This window comes from Coenobita brevimanus, chromosome 1 (genome assembly GCF_032717465.1).
Source record: "Coenobita brevimanus isolate Jiangsu-jjx chromosome 1, ASM3271746v2, whole genome shotgun sequence".
NCBI classification, from domain to species: Eukaryota; Metazoa; Arthropoda; class Malacostraca; order Decapoda; family Coenobitidae; genus Coenobita; species Coenobita brevimanus.
The window spans coordinates 67,245,451-67,269,404 of record NC_136954.1 but is presented as its reverse complement, the minus strand read 5'-3'; the positions used below and the strand labels follow the sequence as shown (position 1 = coordinate 67,269,404).

At 39.9% G+C, this 23,954-nt stretch overlaps 1 protein-coding gene across 3 annotated transcripts in view; it reads left to right on the top strand.

Moving 5' to 3' along the window:
- mub (poly(rC)-binding protein mub) overlaps positions 1–22,071 on the top strand; it is a 159,972-nt gene extending 137,901 nt beyond the window's left edge. The window contains exons 8-11 of one of the 3 annotated variants that reach the window (XM_080278929.1): positions 6,528–6,666; positions 8,159–8,293; positions 11,189–11,236; positions 20,726–20,742. In XM_080278929.1, the coding sequence (XP_080135055.1) occupies positions 6,528–6,666; positions 8,159–8,293; positions 11,189–11,213 (299 nt within the window). In that variant the 3' untranslated portion in view covers positions 11,214–11,236; positions 20,726–20,742. Of the gene's footprint in view, positions 1–6,527; positions 6,667–8,158; positions 8,294–11,188; positions 11,237–20,725; positions 20,768–20,872 lie in introns of those variants that run through there. The other 2 variants (XM_080278906.1, XM_080278972.1) reach the window with 2 other exon arrangements.
- The last annotated feature ends 1,883 nt before the right edge of the window (positions 22,072–23,954 follow it).

The following is a 23,954-nucleotide window of genomic DNA, read 5'->3' as shown; positions in this document are numbered from 1 at the left end:
TATTTCCCCACAGTCGTCACTGAGCTGCTCCTCCATTGGCGACTGTGTGCATGTATGTGTGTGTCTATTTACCTATTTGTAGTATACAGGAATTGATCAGTGCTTGAGTTGACCTGTCTCTATATCCACATTTATCTAGTCTACTTTTACACACATGAATGTTTTTCGTCTGCACCACCTCTTCGTCTAAGTCGTTCCAAATACTTATGTATTTACCTAATATACCTAATTGTGATATACAGGAAATGTGTTATGCTCGTGGGATCCCGTCACTGTTTCTCAATAAGTCAAGTTTAGCTTTAAATTCGTTTAAGTTTTTAGACTGGACAATCTCTTTGTCCAGGCTGTTCCACAGGTCTATACTTCTGTAAGGAAAACTGTATTTCTTGATATCCTTCAAGTAGCTTGACTTCAATTTCATTCCATGTCCTCTTGTTGCTCTCTTATCCCATACAAACAGATCTTCTCGGTCAGTTTTATCTACTCCTGTCGTGGTCCTGAACACTGCAATCATGTCTCCCCTCTTTCTCCTTTCCTTTAAGGAGAGCAAATCCAGCTTTTCCAGCCTCTCTCTGTATGACAGATCTGCCAGACTGGGGAGCATCTTGATTGCCGTTCTTTGTATTCTGTCAATCTTTTTTATATCTTTCTTTTTGTGTGGGGACCACACTACCATTGCATATTCTAACCTGGGGCAGATCATGGCCACTATCAATTTTTTCATCATCTCGTCATCCATATAATGAAATGCTACTCTTATGTTAGTCAAGAGTTCATACGTCTCTCTAACTATCTTGTTAATATGTTTTTCAAGTGACAAACTGTCCTGGACCAGCATTCCCAAATCTTTCTCTTCTCTCGTTTTTGTGATTAATTCATTACCCATCAAATAATTCAGTGATGGCCTCTTGGTACTTTTACTCATTTCCAGTATCTTTGCATTAAATTTCATTTCCCACATCTGGCTCCAATCATGTATCCTATCCAGATCCTCCTGCAGCATTTTACAATCCTCCTCAACCTCTGCCTTCCTCAAGATCTTTACATCACCAGCAAACAGACTTGCATAACTGTTCGCTCTGTCTACCATATCATTTACGTAATTCAGGAACGTTACTGGTGCCAACACCGAGACTTGAGGGACTCCACTTGTTACTTCCCTCCATCCAGACATCCTATCCTTTATTACTGTCCTCATTTGTCTGTCTCTCAAAAAGTCTTTCATCCATTCCAGTACTGAAGGAGTTAACTGTTAAAACTCACATCACACAAACAAACCCAACAGAAATTAAAGTGATAAAATAATGTACTCTGTATCATCATAGCAACAAAGAAATGCAAAGATAATAACCAGAAATGGACCCAGTCGGCTGTCTTTTTGTGTGATAATGTTCAAAGAACAAACAGTTGCCTTTTTATGAACCTTTCACTTATGTGCTACATTCATGGTTGTGATAATTTTGGTGCTGATGTACTCTGCATTGATTGACATACCAGGCGGTGTCCTGTAATCTGTTAAGCCATTTATCACCCTGGGTGGGAATGCTATATCCAACAAATAGATACCTGGTGGTCTAGTTAGTACTCCAAGCAGATGTAGCCTATAAGAGTTTCAAGTCCAAGAGTAGGTTAGTGCTAATTGCTCATATGAAATTGCTCAGAGGTATGTGCACTGAATAGCTGGGCCCCAGGATGACCTATAGACACATACTTAATAAGTGGCTATTATGAAGTTAGGTGCATTGAAACAGTCCACAGCAGTGGTGAAGGACTCACTGATGATTGTTAGCCAGAACTGTGACCAGTTTTGTGATCCTTTGGCTTTTTTTTTTTTTCCCATCATTTGGAAAATACAGCTACACCTGCTGTTGTATTTATCCAATTCATCAATTTATTTTTGTCTGCTGACACTCCCTGGGCTAGGCAGATTTCAGCTTAGGAAAATTTAACCATACGAGAAGGTTGTAGCGTGTTCAGTATGTTTACTGCTTGTTGTAATATATATTGCCTTGTTATTGCAGTGTATGGAATTTTGTATATATATATATATATATATATATATATATATATATATATATATACGGTAATCTCTCCACTATCCGATGTATTAGAGCCAAAGACATGTCTGGAAAGTGGGTCTGTCCGGATAGTGGGCCCCTACCTCTTGGACTGGTACTAATGGACCCTAACTCAGCCTAACTCAGAAAACCATTTACATAACTCTCAACCAGACATGCATAGCACCTATTTAAGACCCTATTCACACAAGTAAGGGACAGAAAGTATGAAATAAATGAAAAGGAACCAGAGAATGAGGAATTAGAAGTGAGTATGGAAAATTTTTAGCGGTGCACAGGGTACGTACAACACGTCCATGGCCATCCGTTACGAAGGTTAACCCGCCTCCTCTAAGGCTCTGGCAGTGGTAAAAGTGATCTTGAAGCACATACAGTAATCAGGTGTTGTGCTGCACTTAATCCTTTGCACTATGAGTTATAATTGTTTAACACTACTCATTCTGTTTTTGATTGCATCACGCCAGTTTCAACTGCCAGTTTACACTCTGTACTTAATCTTTGTACTCTGAATTCTAATTTCATAACACTGCACAACACAGTGATATCCCATGTGATCTAGTGGTGAGGTATTGCAGTTTATTCACTGTTTATTCACAAAAATGAGCACATGCGGCATCCATTGAATGAATGTCTAGTCAGGATGGTAGTTAGGTGGTAACTGGGGAGGGGTGGGGAAAGCAAGCAGTGAGCGTAAACACAGATGTTCAGCACTGCGCACCAGTATCAAAGTACGGTTGAAAAAAAATGTCTGATTTTTTTGCTTGTGTTTTTGTTTTTTTGTTTTTTGGCCATTTTTGGGTTCCAAAGGCCCAGGCCCACAATGTCTGGTAAGTGGAGAGTCCAGATAGTGGACATCTGTATAGTACAGGGATTATTGTATATACTGTATATATATATATATATATATATATATATATATATATATATATATACCGTATATATATATATATATATAATTATATACACAGTATATACACATGTACAGTGGAATCTCCTAAATTGTGGTCTTATGAGACTGGGCACAGGCTACGGTTTGAGAATTTCATGAGTTAGAAATAACTAATCTTACGGGGAAAGGCACTTACGATTCCGTCATCTCGAAAAAGTTGCACCCTTTACCCCAAAACCTACATGAAACTGGACAAAGCCTACATCACACTGGTCACCAGCAAACACTGACAACCTGGAAAAGAAATTACTAAAGCTTATTTATTGGAGATAACAATATTGTAAGATTCTTGCCTGACCCTGACTGACAGGATTACTGGAATGGACGGGGGAGGGGAGGGGAGTTGGGGACTATCCAGCCGTGATCCTGTTAGGCTGAAGACACTTAAGCCATACCTGACCTAACCTAACCCAAACTAACTTATATTTTGGCTGTAAGACAATTTGGCCATTTGCCACTTTAGGCCACTACGGCCTAAATGACCAGGATGCGGGGGAGGGGTTCCTTGGCTTGAGGTGGACTACAGCCTCTCAGCAGCCTCCCCCAGGAACCCCTCAAAGTTCAGTGTGGAGGCATTGGAAGCAGTGTCGTCATCATCCACAGCTGCCTTCGTGTTGTCATAAGAGTCGTTAATTCATTGAGCTTACCAATTGGGTGCGGCTTTTCCATATTTTCTATTGAAATGAGCCTCTCACAGGTTACTTATTATTCCTGGATTACCACAACTACTGGGCATTTCTGTAAACTTACCTGTGAAAGCTATAAATGAGAATTTAGAATGCATGATACACTGACGCATCCAGTCGGAGCACTGGTTGATAAACAACGCGGCAACTTGGAGAGATCGTTTGTAACCACTGCCAATGGCGACCTGCCAGCTTCCTTGAATACCCCAATTTTGTTTATTTCCACTCACTTCTTGCAGTCACAGTTCAACATTTAATTGTCTGTATTACATACCCTGGCATCCCTACGTGTCAGGTGGGGTTGGTGGAGGATTAGTGCCCCTCCCTGTAAAACAATTAACTCTAAGCCCTTGGCCATCCCGTTTGGGATACATGGCGTCTGGGAATGAATGAATGAAAAAAACATACCCTAGTATGTACTAAGATTACTTGAGATTGTGTGTTTGTTATTATAGGTGGAATCATTTACATATTTTCTATTGAAATGAATCTTTCACAGGTTACTTTTTATTATTGCTGGATTATAACAACATGGCCAGTTGGAGAGATCGTTTGTAAACCCTGCTGATGGCGACCTGCCAGCTTCCTTGAATACTTCCCTCCTCCTTTTTTTTCCCCATTCACTTCTGCAGTCACAATTCAACAGTTAATTGTCTGTTTTACATGTGTACCAAAATTACCTGCCTGTAACATGAGATAGTGAGTTTATTAGAGGTTGAATCGTTTCCATACTTTCTATTGAAATGAGTCTTTCACAGGTTAATTTTTATTATTCCTGGATTACCACAGCTGCTGAGCATTTTTATAAACATTCCTCAGAAAGCTATTAATGAGGATTCAGAATGTGTGATTCACTACGCATCCAGTCGGAATGGTGGTTGGTAAACAATGTGGCCAGTTGGAGCGATTGTTCATAAACACTGCTGATGGCAACCTGCCAGCTTCCTTGAATACTTTCCCCTCCTCCCTTTTTCCCCCCCCAACTTCTTGCAGTCACAGTTTAACAGTTAACTGTTTGTATTACATATACAGGTGCAGTATACCAAAATTACTCTACTTGTGATTGTGAGTTTGTTGTTATAAAAGGAATCGCCATGCCCATCTAGTGAAGAATTACATTCTGTGATTAATTCTTTACCAGATGGGTGCAGCCTTTACCTATTTTCTATTGAAATGAGTCTTTCACAGGTTACTTATTATTCCTGGGTTACCACAGTCACTAGGCATTTTTATAAATATTCCTCTGAAAGCTATAAATGAGGATTTAGACTGCATGATACACTGACACATCCAGTCGGAGTTGTGGTTGGTAAAAAACTGCTATTGCAAACTTTTCCATGATGTTGCTGCGTATTATGAATTCAGTGTTTAGAAATATGCGATTTAGGAGATTCCAGAGGGTGTGTGTGTGTGTGTGTGTGTGTATACAGTATATATATAGATAGATAGATAGATATATATATATATTATTTACATTGAGTTGTGTGTTCATGGGTGAATCATACAGTACATATGAAAAGAAATCTGACTAGCAAATTTTACCTTTTCAATGTACTGGGTAATCTAGGGAGTGTTTATAGCCATTTTTTTTTTTTTTTCTTTCTTTCTTTTATTATTAATAATACTATTTTGAACAATAAGACCCCACTTGGTATTGTGTTTCATCATTTATATTTAAAATTTTATTTAGAATGAACTAGCATCAGAATTTGCCATTGGATTTATTGAATTTTTCATTTATATTTACTGAAACTGAGTAAGAGATCCAAAACACTACTTTGTATTGTGTTTCCATTTCTGGTTTGCACAATATATTGCCTGCCTGTCCAACTAACTCCCCTAACTCACCGTTTCCCCTTCCCCTGTCCCCATCCTGCTCTACCTTGCCCTGCCTTCACCCTGTCTCCTCACCCTCTCTTTCCCTTCCCCTCCTCCTGTTTGTCATCTTTTGTCTCCTCTTATTGCTTCCATCTTTTTCATTTTCTTCCTGCCTCTCCTCCTCCTCCCCTTCTATTTGTTATTCCTCGTGTATTTCTTCTCATCCTCTGTTCTCTTGTTTTTATATGTATGTTAATTTATCATTTGTACTGTTTTTCCATATTTTTCAAATTCTCAATCTTTTCTCTCCCATTTATCATTAATCTACATCATTATATTGTTACTTATGTTCTATTACCTTTTATTTTTCTCCTTTGCCTTCCTGTCTATTCCTGTTCTCTACCCTTTCCTGCAATTTACCTCTCATATCCTTAACATAATGCTTCTTTTCCTTTTCTTCCAAATGTGTCCTAATATTTATCTCCTCTTTTGCCCACTTTCTCCCTCATCCTGTTCTTATGTGTCCTGCCCTCTCCTGTTCAATTCTATCCTGTCCCATTGTACTGTATCCCCTCCCCTCCCATCCCATCTACACGCCCTCTTCCAATCATTACCAAACTCCCAACCTGACCTACCATTCCCCTCCCTTGTGCCTTTTGCTACCACACATTTTGTCCCTTCATTAATATCTTAACCTGACACTGTCCTTTTCTGACCTGACCTGACCTGTCCTATCCTGTCATGGTCCTGCTCCTTTTCCAACCCTCACATTCCCTGTCCTTGTCAATATCTCAACCTGACATTGTACCAAATTGTCCTACCATGCCATCTTCCTGTCCATATTCCATATTGTGTCTCCTTTTCTCTAACCTGATCAACCCTCCCTTTCCCTTTACCTACTACCCCTCACACTGCCCTGCCTGCATCAATCTCCTAACCTGACATATTCCTAACCTGTCCTGCCTTGCCCTGTGCCTATCCCTGCCCTGTGACCAGCCCTGGCAGCGCTGGCAGGGTCTCAGCTGCGCACCCCTGCAGGCTCTGGACCTGGCACCCAGACTCACGAGATGACTGTACCCAACGAGCTCATTGGTTGCATCATCGGGAAGGGTGGCACCAAGATTGCTGAGATCAGGTGAGCCTTGTAGCTTAGGGGAAGGTGAGAGATTAGGGAGCATAGGTGAGGGAGGTAGTTTGAGGGAGGAAGGGAGTGTTGATAGAAGGAAATGAAGGGTAGGCTAGAAGTGTCTTATGGATGAGGGAGGTAGAGAGTATAGGTAAAGGGAAATAAAGGGAAGACTAGGAGGGTTGTCATTGTAGGTGAGGAAACAAGAGAGTATAGGTAAAAGGAAATAAAGGGTAGGCCTAGAACTTTGTTGAGAGGGTATGGGAGTGTAGGTGAGGAAGAGTAAGGTCACAGTGAAAAGGTACTATGGGTAGGCTGAGTTGGTGAGAAGTAAAAAGTGTAAGCAAGGGGAGGTAGTTCATATATATATATAGATAGATAGATAGATAGATAGATAGATAGATATAATATATATATCTTACTGAAGTTGGTGTCTTCAAATTTTTGCCATGAACAATATTAATATCACTTAAGTTTGGGTACTTCTAGTAATATCATCAGCATCTCACTATCCCTGTCCTCAACCTAATTTCCACCTAAAACATGAGATGGGGTAGGATCTAGAAGCAAAGAAAGAAAAAGCACATAGGCAAGGGAACTATCAAGCAGCATGAACAGCCAATTTCACCACATAGTCAGTCGCATATTACTGAGGTTCGTGAAATCCAGGCCTAACCTTACAAACAAAACTGTCTAAATTTTGATGCAATTCTCTTCTTTCTTCATGGATCTTACTGCACCCCATCCTTTAGTTGGGAATTAAGTGGGCTTGATGATGATGATGACCACTGTTTGTAAGAAAACAATTCCTGTGCACAAGGTGAAGCTGTTTATTTGAAATACTGATTAGGGCTGAACCACTGCCTTCTCCAGTCTCCACACTTCACTCAGTTCTCCTTTCATCACTTTTTTGGTTCTGTTATCTTGAGCTGTTACAAGTGCTTACATCCAGAATGTTACATTAATCACCTCTTGATGGCTGAACACTCATGAACCACATCTCCTGCAGGTAAATACTGGTTTAATTTTCTTCACCACACATGTGGCTCTTTATCTGTCGCAGACACCTGCGTCAAAAATTTTGCGCTTACCACATGTGCTGGCAAACCAGTTATGAACCACCTACAGTCATATCGCTCATTAGCCATGTACAGTTAGATCACCCACAAGCAGCCATCAATCAAATCGCTAATTAATAGCCTTCTTTCATATCATCAGTTAACCACCACATCTGCAGGCAAATCACTGGCAGACCACCATGTCAAATCACTCATTAACCTCATCCAGTCAGATTATCCGCTAACCACCTTTCCTGCTGACAGATTACTTGGCAACCACCTCTCCTGCTGACAAATAACTGGGTAACCACCTCCAGTCAAGTCACCCACTAAGTCACTCACTAACCACCTTCAGTCAAATCACCCACTGACCACATTTCCTGGAGGCAGATCACTTGTTTACCACCTTCAGTCTTGTCATCTGCAAAACACCTCTCCTGCAGGCAAATCACCGGCGCTATGATCACAATCAGCAAGTACGATGACGGGTCTGAGGAGGCGAGCAAGCAGGACCGCACCATCAGCATCAAGGGCAACGCTGATCAGGTGGCCCTTGCACAGTACCTCATCAATACCAGGTAAACGACAGGCTTGGCACAAACCATGTCACCTCTTACATCACCACAAGGAACTGCCAGATACCCTCTTAGACTTGTTTGGTATTAATTCCTTCAGCCAGATATCCTCTCTCATCATCATCCTCCCCGTTATATAATCCTCATCCCTTAGATCACCACAAGGGACTGTTAGATTTCCTTCCAAGCTTATTCAGTATAAATCTCGTCCATTCCCTCCGCCCCACCTCAACGTAATGAAACCACAACTTGTAATTCCTTCATAAAAAGCTTTGCAATGTATGTCTTTTCCCATCATACTCATGTATCAGAATCTACAAATTATTCAATATTACCTCCTTCAGCCAGATATCCTCCCACCTTACTTTCCATAACATAATTCCTGATTTATTCATTATATATTTCCATCCCAAAATCCACAAGGTTTTCGAATAACACACTCCCCGCCATTCCCCCCTCCTCACCATAAAATCCTCAGCTTTTTCCAAATTTGCTCCTTTGCCCAGAGGATGTCATTGTTAAATTCCTTCTTTGCTACATCATGTATGTTTTACTCAATTTTGAAAAGACTGAGTTTGAGGGATAATACATAGCAGTAATCAACTGCTTCTGTAACTGTGTTGAATGGAATAATTGAATAAGATAGGGTGGTGTTTGGATGATTAAACTGGTAGATGTAATCATACTGGAGGGGTTAAAATGAGTATTCCCCAGTTTCCCAACCAAAATTAATTCCTTGTAACCAATAGTCCCCTCCATCCTTGCAGCAAACTTCCTTTTTTCCCCTACACTTTGACTTCAGAATAAACTCCTCCTACCTTTTACTTTATAAGATAGGGGGAAAATATCTTTGATTAGCAATCTTCCCAATTTATTTCCCTCATAGAGTCTCATTTTCCTTACAATCAGTTTCTCATTTTCCTCTGTACGTAGTTTGAGAGAGAAAGACTCCTTTCCCTTTATCTTCACTTGTCAGTCTAACATTCTGCGATGACTGATGTTTATCCTTTTTAAGTTGCGAAGACTGATGTTTATTCCTTTTTACGTTTTAGTTAAGAGATCTTTTAACCCATCCTTTGTCTCACATATATCCTCCCCTTCTACCCCAGAACTGTCTTCCCCCTCCACACCCCTTCCAAGACTCCAGTTCATATTCCTGTAAAGGGTAGGAATTGATTTTTCACCCCAAATTTGTCACATAAATACAAGATAACAAAGAGTGAGATAGCTTGAGACACAACAGTTTATTACTGCTCTTATTTTCAATGAAAGGAATAACAGCAACTGTTACTGTTGCCATTTTATTTTGAGGAACAGCACAAATGAAATGCAGTACTGTAAGAGTTTCTCACAGTTTTGAGTTCCTCATGTTTTACTAAGCAGTAACAAATTGATATTGTGACCCTCTTTAAGTGAAAAAAAGTCTCACATAGCTTTTTAGTGAATGAAATCCCTCATATGCACCTCCTACCATATTTTGCTTGCTGCACATTTTTGCTTCCCTCCAGAATATCTTACAAATTTACATTCTCTTTCCCTCGAACAAAAAGCACACAACCCTAGCTAGATTCTCTCGGTAGAAATTTTAAAAAATGCTTTCTCTTAGAATTAATTGGTTAATGTTTTGTGTAGTTGTCCATCTTGAATTAGTGATCACTTAAGCCCTCCACAGAGTGTTGGGTGAAGGAGAGACATTTATCTATTTCTAGCATGTAAATTCATCTCTATTCATAGTCACTCAGAGAAAAAACAAATGTAAAATAGTCTTACAGTTTTAGACACCTGAGTCCATCTGAGTAACACTTCTTGAAGTTTCTTTCACCTTTTTTTAATTGAATGACACTATTGGTTGTAACTTATTCTCAGTACTGTACAATATATATTGCAGTTTCCACTTTGTATTTTTAAATACTATGTTTCCCCCTGACAGACTATTAGTGTTTTGATCATGCAGCAGATTTTTAGAGGCCGTCGAGTCGATCATCCATTCTGTTATGTGACATATGCCCCATATAAGTCTGCAGTTGCAATAGTATCTGTGACCACCTTACATATTCTGATTTCCATATTCCATAGCACATTGTGTAAAGAACACTCCCCTCCTCTTGTTAGGTTGTATTGCCCTAACTTTAATTTATTCAGTCCCCTTTCACTTGCCCTCCTTTCCCCTCCCCTCCATGTTATTCAGCCCTTCCCCCCCCCCCCTCCTCAAATTAGCAAACATTTTTTTTTTATCTCCCTCCTCATATCTCCTGTCACACCAAATGTTTTAGAATATCATCACAGCGTTGCACCTGTGTTCTTAGAATATCATGAAGGAATTTCCCATCTTAAGACTTCTGACTTTCTTAGTTATTTAAGTATAAAGCCCATCTCATTCTCCCAGTCTCCTACTGTCCTTCCCCATTTTTATGCAGTTTTCTCAGTTTCATTTTCCCCTTTCCTCCTCATCCTATACTTCCCTTCACCCTTCACCCTTTTTTTCAGATACAGTATGCACCTGAGTATATTACAAATTATTTCTCCCTGGTATTGCACCTGTACTACTCAAGTTTTACATTTTTATAGAGGTGATCTGTGGACAGTAACAAGCTTTTTTTTTATGTTGTTTCATTTGGCCAGAGATTCTAGGCTAACTTTATTTGGGGTTGAGTGGAGGGTTGTGCTTGCCACGTCACAGGTCATCAGTTATTTTTTTTCTCTTAATAATGAATGCACATTTTAATAAAACTATGGACATTTTTTGTTCATTCTGTATTAATTTTGTTTTAATACAGGATAGTTTTTTTTTTTTTTCTGTTTTGGTTGTTGTCTTAGATAGTCTTTGTTTTGTGAGTGACGTAAGCACAACCGCCTGCTGACTCCTGCCTTGACGCGTGTTGGGTCTGTTTTCCGCAGTACTCTGAGATCTGTGCGCTCCTAATGGCATCTACTAATGTTTACAAGGTACGTATCCCCTTTGTTTTTCTCACCATCTCTGTGATGGAAGGGAGGCAGGATGTCCCACCTGCTCTCCCTTGTCTCACTCCCCTTCTAGGAAACCAGCCTCAAACATATATGCCCTATCATAGATCTCTAAATGATGGCCAGACTATGATGGGGGAAGAGTACCTACATTGTATTTTCAATATATAGTGCCATGAATTATTCAGATAGGAGTCATACCCACATATGGTAATGTTGTTTATTCAGAAGATGAAAGTTTTATCCTCTCAATAAACTACTTTTTTCATTGTGTGTGTGTGATTCTTCCATCACCTCAAATACCCATGGACACAGGTACACAAGCAGGATCCTTGCAGATAAGTTTGCTGGAGGTAAAGAAATGCTCCTGGAAGTTGAAGTTATCCTTTATCCTAACCCCAGTATCTTATCCTCGGCTCTCATTGTTTTCCCCAATCCGAAATTACCCTTAGCATACACTGGACTCGAAAGACTTGTTGCTAATTCATCTGTTAAACCTGGAGGAGGAAAAAAAATATCAGCTATCTCAAAGCTACCTCCACATGTAATGGACCTCCACTCTCCCCAACCCCAAAATCATCAAAGGAGAAAGTGAAAACTCCTTTACATTTCCCATTTCTAAGAAGAGATACACTTGGTGATCTTCAAGTCACATTGTATACTGGGAAGAAAAATATCCATTATCCTTACCCCTTTTTTGGGGGAGGGGACTATCCTGGATACTTTCAGTCCTAACTTGTTTCAGTAAAGATAGTTTTTTCATCCCAAAGCAAAAAAAGGTCACCTGTATCCTGTTCTGAAGGTATATGAAAAATTCCATTTACCTTTACTCATGTGATGATCTTTTCAAACTAGAAACATCCTGTAAAAGTGTAGTGACAGCAATATTATATCTTCATGGAATCCAAAACATTCAGCAACTTCTTGCAAAGCTGTAGAATACCTTTGCTATTGTCTGTATATAAACCTGTTAAACCAGTTCATTAAGATGATTTGTTTATTCTTGCTATTGTCCGTTGATTTTAGTAATATTCGAGAAGAACTCTCATAATGAACGTATTTGATACAATCTCTTTAATTACTTTGGATTATTTTCATCCTTTGTATTGATATGACTTCTTCATTGTATTGTTCTTGCTACCACTGGATGATAGCATTCAGCTTAAGAACATATGGTAGTATGAATAGTTGGAAACAAATTCCATCATCATCCCCAGTACAAGAGCTCTCCGAGCTAATTAAACAAATCTTGAGATAGCAAAGAAAATAAAGACTGTACTGAAAGGGTTGAGTTGAATGATAGTTTGACAGTAGCAAGAATAAAACTAAAAGGATCAGTCATCCTCCCAAAATGTGTTAGACCTGCACAGGTTCTTTTTGCAGCTGTATAGTATTTGAGCCGTAGTTGTGAGATAGGATTGAATGTGCTTTTTAACTAGTCAGATCAGCTATCCAGTCTGATCACAGTTGGCCCTCAGCTGATTTGGAAGGGATTAGGAATCTTCGTTATATTAGATGAGAATTGCTATAGCCAAATCAACCCCTCTCATGTGACAATACTTAGCCATGAGTTAAGCTGGAAGGGGTTAGTGATCATTGACTGGTTAGGGGAAATGTACTAAAGTCAGATAGTTCTCTTATCTTAGTAATCATGGTCATCAGTTGGACTGAAAAAGGATAGGATATTTGTCCTGCCTGAGAAAGCGTACAATAGTCAAATCAGCCCTCTTGTATTACAATGCTTGGTTTTCAACTGAACTGAAGGATATAGGAAGTTTTTTTCAGATCAGTAAAGATGTAGTATAGTAATTCCTTCAGATCAGCTAGCCATACAGATTGTAAAATAGGTTTACAATGCTCCCATTAGAGTGAAGGCCTTGCATAACTTCAATCGTAAGAAGTGGTTGGAGGTTTTTCTGTAATATAATATCATCAAGGGTAGTAGGCCAGTCATCTACCCTTAATTGTACTGAACTGTGGTAGCCTAACCTTGGACCCATACACCTCAAAGGGGGTAATATGGGATTGGCTGTCACTATTTACTGTTGAAATGGTGCATTTACTGTCCAGTAGAGGCAGTCCTCATATGTTAGGGATGTATTCTGTAATAGAGCATGTCCTCCTTTATGTTGTTTGATTATTAAGTGGATAATTTAATACCTTTTTTTATGTCATGTTACATCTAATGCAACATCAAGTTGTTTTGAGGACTCATTTGAATTTTTTATGCATTTTACATGTCATGAAGCAGAAGCATTTTTCACTGAAAGCTGCACTTAGCCAGAACACGTCATACTCTTTAAGTAAGGACTGACTACCACAACTTTTTCATTAAATAGGTGCTCTAGATTTGGGGAAGCTGGTAAATCAGCTTGTAGGTAGCAGTGGAACCTTGATAGGCAACCTTTTTGTAATTTGCTCAAATTAACGCTGTGAATCTGAGTGACATCCTTTCAGTTTAGTCTTGCTGCTGCCTGATGATTTTATTCAACTTTGGAGAGGCCTTTCATATTAGAGTTTATTACGGTTTTATCAAACCCCTCTCATTTGAACAGTATACCTTAAGCTGAATGAAATTCTCAGTTGACAAGAATAAAGTGGGGGGGGGGGAAAGACCCCAAATTGAATGGGTTACTAACAGATAAAGACTTAATAAAAGACGATATAGTGAGGACCCGATAATTCTCGTTATAAGTAAGGGATGATTTTATTATTACTATTATTTTACAATTGGGGAAATGTATCATAGGTAGCACTGGGGCATCAGTAGGCAATTTTTCTTTTAATTTGCTGAAGTCTTAGTTGTTAAAAAAAAAAAAAAATGTCCAAAAGGGTACTTATAATTTGCTGAGGTCTTAGTTGTTAAAAAAAAAAAAATATCCAAAAGGGTACTTATAATGAAGGACTCACTGTACCTGTACCTGGGCCTTGAGTGCAGTTCCATATCTCCCCTGGTAAGTCCCTCTCCTGTATTCCTCACCATCACCACCACAACCACCACTCCTTCTGGTCCCCACACTACCCTCAGCCCACACCCACACCCTCCCTTACTGCCCCCACCGCACAAGGATCACCCCTTTATGGCTGTTCACACAGTCGTGGCCTCTCCACCCACTGCTGTTCTGTTCTGCCATTCTACCATTTGAGGTTATTCAGGTATTAAGCTCATTTAATAAATTCACTTCAGGCTGAAGATGTACTTTATATTTCATTCATGCTACCTTCAGAGTTTTATTTATTTGGCTTAGGAATGACTAAAAACTGGAGAGATTGGATGGAACCCTCATCAATTCCTGCATTACAAGAGATCTTTCCCAAGTAGAATAGTGTAATCTGGAGATAGCAAGAATAACATAAAAATTTCATCTTTTGGTTGAAGGATTAATTGTACACTTTTGAGCACAGTTTCAGCACACCCTCTACCCTTAATTTATTCAGAAAGGAAGTCTAAGCTAGGATTTAGCACCAAACACAGGCCTGTTGTTGGTAGGTTCAAGTTTTTCTGTGTAGCACAAGTTAGTGTTGTTGTGACAAGTTCCTTATGTAGTCTGGGAAAGTTCAAACTCCCACCTTAACACACAACAGCAGGTCTTTGTTCATTGTGAAACCCTGGCCATGACTTTCCTCTAGCTAAGGGTAGGGGTGAAAGGTGAAGAGAAATTATATCTCATGAGTATATTTTAGCATATGTTAGGCAGTTAGCATCATACAGTATTGATTTGGCACTGATTAACCTCAAAAACATGCAACAAATGGTTCTTTCCCACCTTCATCACTCCTAACAAATCAGTGTGTGGTTTCTGTGTGCGGTGCGTCCAAAATGTGTGGTGGTGGGCATGTTTGAGGGGGCGTGTGTGCGCGTGTTCTCCCACCCACTAGCTCCTCCCACCCAGTCGCTAGTGGGTGGGTGTTGGGGGGGGTGTCGTAAACCTTGGTAAGTCCGCATCCTTAAATCCTTCTTCCCCCAATGTGATTTTTACTCTCCTCTGTGCTTATCTATATAGTCTTACTGTTTAGCTCCTTGGATCAGATGACATTCTGATGTATTTTTGCTACTCGGAGACTATTGTATTCACTTATGAAAAGCTGTTGAGTAGTGAAGGGATTAACTAAGGCTGTATCTAACTCCTCTAACTCAAAATATCTCCAAAGCTGGGTAAATTTGCCTGATGGTAGTAAGAATTTGAGACATTTAACTGAATTATTCTTGCTACTTCATGGTTTTACTCAACTTAGGAAGTGTGTAGCAACTTGCAGGGGTTAGTGTAAGCTTTATCTATCCCCTCTTGCTCAAAATATCTCCTAAACCGAGTAAAACTGTCTGATGGTGGCAAGAATCAACTTAAACAAGTGTCACTGGTTGCAGGGGGAGGTAATTTACTTTATTTCTTTTTCTGTGCCCATCCCTGCCTTGGCTTTTTTCTTAGGAAGACATAGATTAGATGTGTTGGTTTTTCCACAGTCTGTTTAAATGCGTGAGTGTGTGCGTGCGTGGCTCTCTTAAAATTTAGTGTATAGTCACTAACACTCTCAGGCTCTTGTGACTGACTCAGCTGAATTAAAATCATCTGGCTTTAGATGGAAGAGCAGACTGTTCTGGAGTTGTTCAGACCATGAGAGGGTTAATGCTTGTTTTTATATTATAATTTTTTTGTCTCCTTTCTAATATGTCTGTTTTTCACATTTTCTCTTTTCTTCATTTTAATGCGCAGTTATGCACAAACAGTATGGAAAATATGTTTATTTTTAAAGAACTCTTTTCTTAGTGTAACATTGTCTGACATTGCTGTTTATCAGAATAATTATTGATGGTTTGATTGGTACAGATTTGAGATATGTTGCGCTATTCCCGTCAGTGGTAATTAGTATATCTAGATTGTTCACAAAGGGTGACTGTAGAAGATGACAGCGTTGTTTAATTTTTTTTTTTCCATTGGTACACTCAGGTGTTTTATTCAGGCTAATGCAAGAAAATTTTGTTCAACTAAGAGCATTTCTAGCAATCAGAGGCTTCAAAAAGTATTGGAACCCTTTCTCCACTTCTGGTGAGGCTAGGTACATTTGATTTAGGCTAATATCAGACAGTTTTGTCGAGATGAGAGAGATTGGAAGCCATTAAGATGATGTACTGTAGTTATGATTTTTTTTTTTTTTTTTTTTTTTTTTTTTTTCAGTATCTGCTGGTAATTTTATTCAGCTTTGAAATAATGACTTAGTTGTCACTGTGAAATTAAAGGATGTGTGCCCGCAAACTGCTCATTTGTGAAATAGCATTAATTACTATACACATGCTTCAGGGCCATGGAGAGAGAAAACAAAAAGAGGGTGTGTGACAAATCACGAGCAAGTTTGAAGAAGAGGTGTGATAGTTGGATTGAAAGCAAAAAAAAAGTATTTCAAAGCAACATTAGTGAGGAATAGCTGTTATTTCATTAGCAACTAAATGCCATGTCAGGAGATGGCAGTAATGTAAAAGATTAACCCAGGCTCTGAGGGTTAATGACTTCACTTCTAGAGGCCATTCCCAAGCTGAATGAAGTACAGTAATGTGGTTGGAGCAAGGATAAAGCAGAGCAAATAATTGTAATTGTAACATGCAGCCCAAATGAGCAGTACAATGGGCAAATTGTGCCAACTAAATAATGTTCTGTATTTTTTTGTTTTATTATTGCAACCTGCATTTGACTTCCTCAGCATGTGGGAGACACTATGGTGAAGGGATGAATGAAGGCAGTACTGTATGTAACACCTCAAGTCTAAAAAGTGTCTCCTTAGCGTAATAAGATGGTGTGGTGATGGCAAGAATAGAGTTAAAAAGATATCCTGTGGCAAATGTACATACATATTAGGCATTCGGCTATTTTAGATGTGTAAAGTTGAATAATCCTTAACCAGTAGGCTGTTTTTCTTCCCTTTTAACATTCAAGAGCTTTTGACGGAGTTGAATAAAATTAGCTGGTGTTAGGTGGAATAGAATGCTGAAGAGTTTGGTTAATATGCCATTAAAAGAAAGATTCTTATAACTGGCTCAAAGCAGACTAAAATCATCAGGCATTAGCTAAAATAAAGTTCTAGAGTAGTCCCAAGCATGAGGATTAATGGTGACTAGCTTATATCATTTATATTCTTTGTGTCTCCTGATATCATTGTACTTTAAAATATGTCGCAGTAAAAGAATATTCAACTCATACAGTTTGAAAAAGTTCTCCTTAAGATGAGTAAAATTAGAAGTAAATTTCAGATATTCTGACGAAAGAGTTTGTTATTGTGCCCTTTATGATTCAGTCCCACCATAGAAAAAGTAAATAAATAGAAAAATAAAAGTCTAGCTTTAACCGGAATAAAGCCGTAGACATGACCTTCAGAGGGTTAAGATGGAATTTTTATTTCTCTTTCTTGTCGTATTTCTTTGATTCATGCTATAGACAGATGACTTTTTTCTTTTTTTCTTTCGGTTTTGGAAAGATATCTTCTCATGAAGAGGTTCATGTATTCTTTATCATTCTTTATCTGACCGCTCTCAGGTCAGAAAGTACCAATTAAAGCTGAATAAAATTGTCAGAAAGGAGGAAGCAGGAGTGAAGGGAAAATTCTGTTATTGTACAAAAGGGGTTAAGATGCTTATAAAACCTATTTATAAATATGAATTGGCTGTATTTCTCTCTCTCTCTCTCCCTCCCTCCCTCTCTCTCTCTCTCTCTCCCTCCCTCCCTCCCTCCCTCCCTCCCTCCCTCTCTCTCTCTCTCTCTCTCTCTCTCTCTCTCTGGCATCACTTGAACTTAACCCTGGAACTATGATGATTACATTCTTGCTAGCTCCAGACTTACTGGCCAGCTGAATAAAATTCAGCAGTTTTACTCAGCCAAGGATAGATTTTTCAAACTGAGGTCAACCCATAAACTGTGATATACCTTAGTTAAGTATGTAGCGCTGTTTGCAACATGGCATAGTAGAGAAAAGTGAAAACAGAATTTTCAGTGCATATTGGTCTTTGTACATCTAAAGTACAGAAGATATTGACCCGGAAAATTGTATACTCATTTCAGCACACCATCTTCCATCTCATACGTATAAAAGTAGTCTATATATTAATGAAATACTGTATATATCTTATGGCTTGTAAAAAAATACCTAATTTAAGGAAATTAATGACAAAGCTATGGAACATATCAGTCTAAAAATTACTACACCACATTCATTGTGTTCTAGTATAGCCAAAGTCTCAGTTGGAGAAACTTGAAAAATTCATGTATTTTTGCACATGGGGCAAGGTAGTTGCTTTCTCTAAGCCACAGTTAAGTTAAATACAGCCTTCATTATTCCCCATCAGTAGGATACATGATTTCAGCCCCCTAAGCCAAATATGATCGAACGAAACCAGCATAAATAAACCCTAACAGTAAAACATTTGTGAAATGGATCAATGCTGCACAGTGATATTATTTGGCATATTCATGCTACCTCCAGATGGTTTTCTTCAGCTTAGGAGAGGGTGAAGTAGAAGAGTTGGATAGCCTTAACTGGTACCTTGTGACTGGAGATCCTTCTCTGGTTGGATGAAATAGTATAGTAGCAGCTTGATTAAAATAAAAAAGATGTCATTGGTTCAAGGGAGTAAAGCTTGTTGTGATATATGCAGCATAATTTGAAGATATTGTTTTAGTTTCCACTCATTATTCATTTCCTTCTCTTCCATCTCTTTGCCTTCCTCTTGTGATTTAATTTTTTATACCTCATTTTCACCTCACATACCTTATTCTTTTTGTTTGCATGCATTTTCTTGCTGCCCATCTGCTTGGAATGTTTGTAATTATTATTATATTTATTTCTGCTACATGCTTTTATGATTTTAACCAATGTTCTTTGCTTTTATTTTTCTTTCCAGCCTCTGAGAGAATTATGTAACACGACAAAACCAGTTTTCTTGTTTTTTCTCTGGTTTTAATTCTCATGTTCAATACTGATGTCCTTTCCATATGCATATTTCTCATAAACCTGTATATATATACAGTATATATATATATATATAGATATATATATTTAAAGAACATGTAAGGCCTTTGTACAATGCTTACAGTCTCTCTCTCTTTCTCTCTCTCTCTCTCTCTCTCTCTCTCTCTCTGTCAACACAGGACTTTTAAGTTAGAATGTGGCTAATTTTCCATCTTCCTTACCATCTCATGCTCTGTTCTCTGTCATTTATCTGATGTTTCTCTCTTTTAAACTTCCACTACTGTTTGGTCAGTAAAGTTTCCTGTGCTTTAGTTATGTCAGTATTCGTTCATTCACTTTTAGTATATTTATTTCACTTCAGTCCATTGCTTTCTGTTATTAACATTCATCCCTTTTTTTTTTTTTTTCACCCATTTTCTCTCTCTCTCTCTCTCTCTCTCTCTCTCTCTCTCTCTCCAGTATATACTTCCTTATTCTGTCATTTCCTCTCCTCTAGGGTAAGCTTCTGTAGTGAAAGTTGACAGTTATCTATACTTCTTCTGCTGTAGTCATCCTTCTCCTCCCATATCAACCTTATCCAAATGTCACATCCTAATCCATCATTCCCCCAGTTATATCCAGCATCCGAGTGTGGGCAGAAAGATCCAGCCTCTCAACAATATCCTTGTATCCTTGTTATCCTTTATTGTGGGCCGTGTCTATTCTCCCTGATCCTTTGAAATCCTAATCCTGGTACCCTAAGCCCCCTATCCCCGTCCCTCCGCCCTATCGGCCGCCCCATCCCACCCAACCTATCCGAACACCATAATATCCGCTGGAGGGAAAGTGACATGCTGAACGTGCGCGAGTGGAACATTCGGATAAACGCCTTCGTCAAATAACCTCTCGACTGGTCAGAATACCGGTCATTGATCGTGTGGATATTTACTGGGAGGTGCCTTTCTCGTAATGGATCTTAAAGAGTTTATAGTCTCTCTCTCCATATATATATAAAGTAAAGTTAAGAATATAATAAAGAGAAGCTGTAAGTGGGTGTGGCCTCAGTTATTGCCACATTTTGGTCTTTTGTGTATTCAAGACCCAGCGACTGTGTCGAATATTGAAGTTCCCACGATTGTCGGTACTGGACGTTACTTTTAAATTAATATAGAGGAAATGGCATGACGCGTGTGGACTCGCTGCAGAAGAGCACAGAAGGAACGAAAAGGCCAAGAGCTGGTGATTGAGATACAGTACATCGTTGTCGATCGTGCGAAGTTCATATTCGAATTAAATTTATAGTGTATATATATATATTTATATTTATATTACACAAAAGTACCTCCCAAGCATGTTTTTGTATACTGTATAAGTATTGGCTCTTTCTTACATCTGCAATTAAAGTACTAATTAAAGATGCCTAAATTTAAAATTACTGATGTGGGGATCCAGAGAGAGTACTAAATCTTATACATGTTAATACCTGATCATTTCCTCACGATTCTGGTGTTGACGTATGGACTGTGCTTCCCTGTCCAGCGTGGAGAAGATGCAGTAGTGGTGGGTGTAGCGCGGTCGGTGGCGTGGGGCGGCGGTGGCGGCGGTGCGAGGGCGAGGGCGGGGTGGGGGGTGCCGGCCACCGCGCCAGACAGCAGTCATAACCGTGCGGCCCCTTGTCTCCCCCAGCATGGAACTGCACAAGGCCCAGCTGGATGTAAGTAAGGGCGGGTCTGGTTCTGGGTCTGGGTCGGGCCTGAGCCCCAGTGCCATCCCTCTGGCCCAGCTGCTCAAGAACCCTCAGGCCCTCAACGCCTTGTCCTCCCTCACCGGCCTGCAGGGCCTCACTTCCCTCACATCCCTGCTGGCCCCAGAATCCTCCCAGGGCCTGGCCGGTCTGGCCGCGGCCTCGCGCCACACCAAGGGCTACCAACCCAAGCTGCGCGCCCAAGCCTCAGTCCAGCCCAGTAATGGCTCCCCCAAGGAGAACAAACGCAGCAAGTTCGCTCCCTACTAGACCTCCTCCCGCTCCCCCCCGCCGCAGAGTGTCCTGTCCTCACCACCACTACCACCACCACACCACCACTACCACCACGACCCCCGGCGTCCTCTCCTGTGTCCCGGCCCGGCCCCGGCCCGCCCCGCCCACCCCACTCCTCAGATCTGACGGGCTGCCCACCCCCCCACCCGTGGGTCCTGTGGGACCCCCGGGTGGGGCTGTGGGCAGGGGCGGGGGCGGCAGAGCGGCTCTCTGGAGCTGCCCTGCTGCCTCATGCCTCCTCAACAAAACATATCAGTTAGGACAATTGACTATTTGTTTCCTGTTGTTTTTTATAAAGCATCAAGCAGATGCTGAGGAAGGCATATTTGCATTGTCACAATTTTCTTATTAATAATGATAGAGTAATAATACCATTAATAATATCTTAGTTTTCTTGTAATAGTCAGCATGGTTACTCTTGTCAGTAAACGTGGCTTATCTGGTGACAGGCTCGGCATAAGTTTCTCAGTCATAGCCAAAAAGTTTAGACATGTGATCCCCTTTAGCCGGAAAGGCAGAGTTTTAGTTAGTGTCCCAGGCCCAGCCTTGCTCTGTTGCCAGATCTCTGCCCCATATTGTTAGCAGCGTCCCGAGCCAGTGTGGTTGTGACAGCTCGGTCTTAGTCACTTAGGATAATGGCATTAATACATATTTAAATGTGTATTTTCCTTGAAGCAGTTCGTGTGGGTACAAAGCTCCTCTTTTTATTTTTATTCCTCCCTTTTTGTCATGGAAATTGTATGACTTGTACAGTTTTGCAATAAGTTAATTGTCTTTAGATGATACAGTGTTCCATCGTAAGCTCAAGATGTCGATGTTTCTTCCACTAGATATTAAACAATATGTAAACGTTTGAGGAAGAAACCCGCCTTTCATTCCAATCCTTTCCTTCACCTACCCAGCAGAGTTCTCTCTCCCATCCTGTCACCACCACCATAACCACATCTCACTACCCATCACCACCACTATCATCACCCTGTACCATTACTACCAATATTTAAGGGGCCCCCTGTCCCTTACCCAGTTGTCTGCCAACATTGCAAAGTCTCTGACACATCCTGAACCCTGTACCACAACTACCAGCATTGAGAATCCTCTTGGCACATTCCCAGTCCTCTACCACAACCTGCCTACCACCACTGAGTAGTTTCCTGCCCTCCTGCCACATCCCCAGTCCTCTACTACAACTGCCAACATTGTGAAGCATCATCCTGAACCCAGTACCACAACAACCAACATTGTGAAGCCTCATCCTGAACCTTGTACCACAATTACCAACATCTGAGAAGCTTCTTGTCACACCCTGAACCCTGTACCAACACTGCGAAGCCTCTGCCACATCCTGAACCCTGTGCCACAACTACCAACAATGTGAAGCCTCAGCCACATTCCCAGTCCTCCATCACAACTACCAACATTGTGAAGATCCTGCCACATCCTCTACCAACTTCCCTCCTGAGTGGTCGAGCAACTGGTTCCCTTCGGCAGTAATTAGATGATTTTTTTATGATAATGACTTTTTTATATGATTTCACAGCCAGAATCTGTGAGGTAGTTTTGGTCAGTTTGGTGTGATTTATGTTTTTGACTGAGATAACGTATTTTCTTGACGGTTTCATATTAGATCTGAGTTTGACTTTACTTGGCTTGACAGTTTCTGATACTTGGTGGAGCAAAATCACCTCTAAACCCTTCACCTAGACTTTTTAATGGCAAAATTTTTCAGATCAACAGTTTTCTTATTTGCTGAATCATACAATGGTCAGTATTGCCTAATAAAAATTGCATCCATCTTAGCAATATATTTCGTACTGCCTAAAATGTCTTGACCAGCTGATCAGTCCTACATCCCACAGTAATTCACAGAGAAATGTAATAATAACCATAATGCAAAACTACCCAAGTCAAAAGAGTAGAGACTGCTGAAGGGTGCTGGGTATAAAAAAAGAAGGTTAGAAATGCTGAGGTTAGCTATGAGAGAACCCCCAAACTTCTCCTGGCCTCAAAGTTCACACCTGCCGCTTCCTCTTGATCCCTCGGCACATCAGCACAGGTAAGTCCCCCTCCCACTAGCACCTCCAGTCATGCATAGGGTACCATAAAACCTCAAGGCACGTGTATACTTTGCGATGCTGTGAAGCTTTTCATAGTTTGGTTTCTTGGCTTCTTGAAACAGGTGATGTATTCTGATGATTTATTTTTGTTTGGAAAGACTTTCTGTAGTGGAGAGGTCAGTGATAGCTACATGTAACTGACTTGGAGAAATCTCTTTCCTAAGGTGAATAGAATTGTTGGGAAGTAGCAATAATGAAATACCAATGAAGAATGTGATTAAAGAGTGTGTGTGTGTGTGTATATATATATATATATATATATATATATATATATATATATATATATATATATATATCATTTTATATGATTTCATTTAGTTTCAACAGATTTTTTAATTTGTAGGGATTAGGTATAACTCCATTTTCCCCTTCATTGCGGAAGGCCCTTCCCAAGCTGGAAAAAATGGACTGTTGGTTGCCCAATTAAAATTTGATAATACATGATTGGAGTGAAGTAGTTACTGTACCTGTAATGGCTTGTATTGGATAACTTTTGATGCATTTGTTTGCCAGGAAATTTTCTTATTTCTTAATCATCATGACCATTATTCCCACATGAAGCTGAGGTAAGCCTAATTTCAACAAGGTGTAATCATAAAAGGGACACTATTTGTTT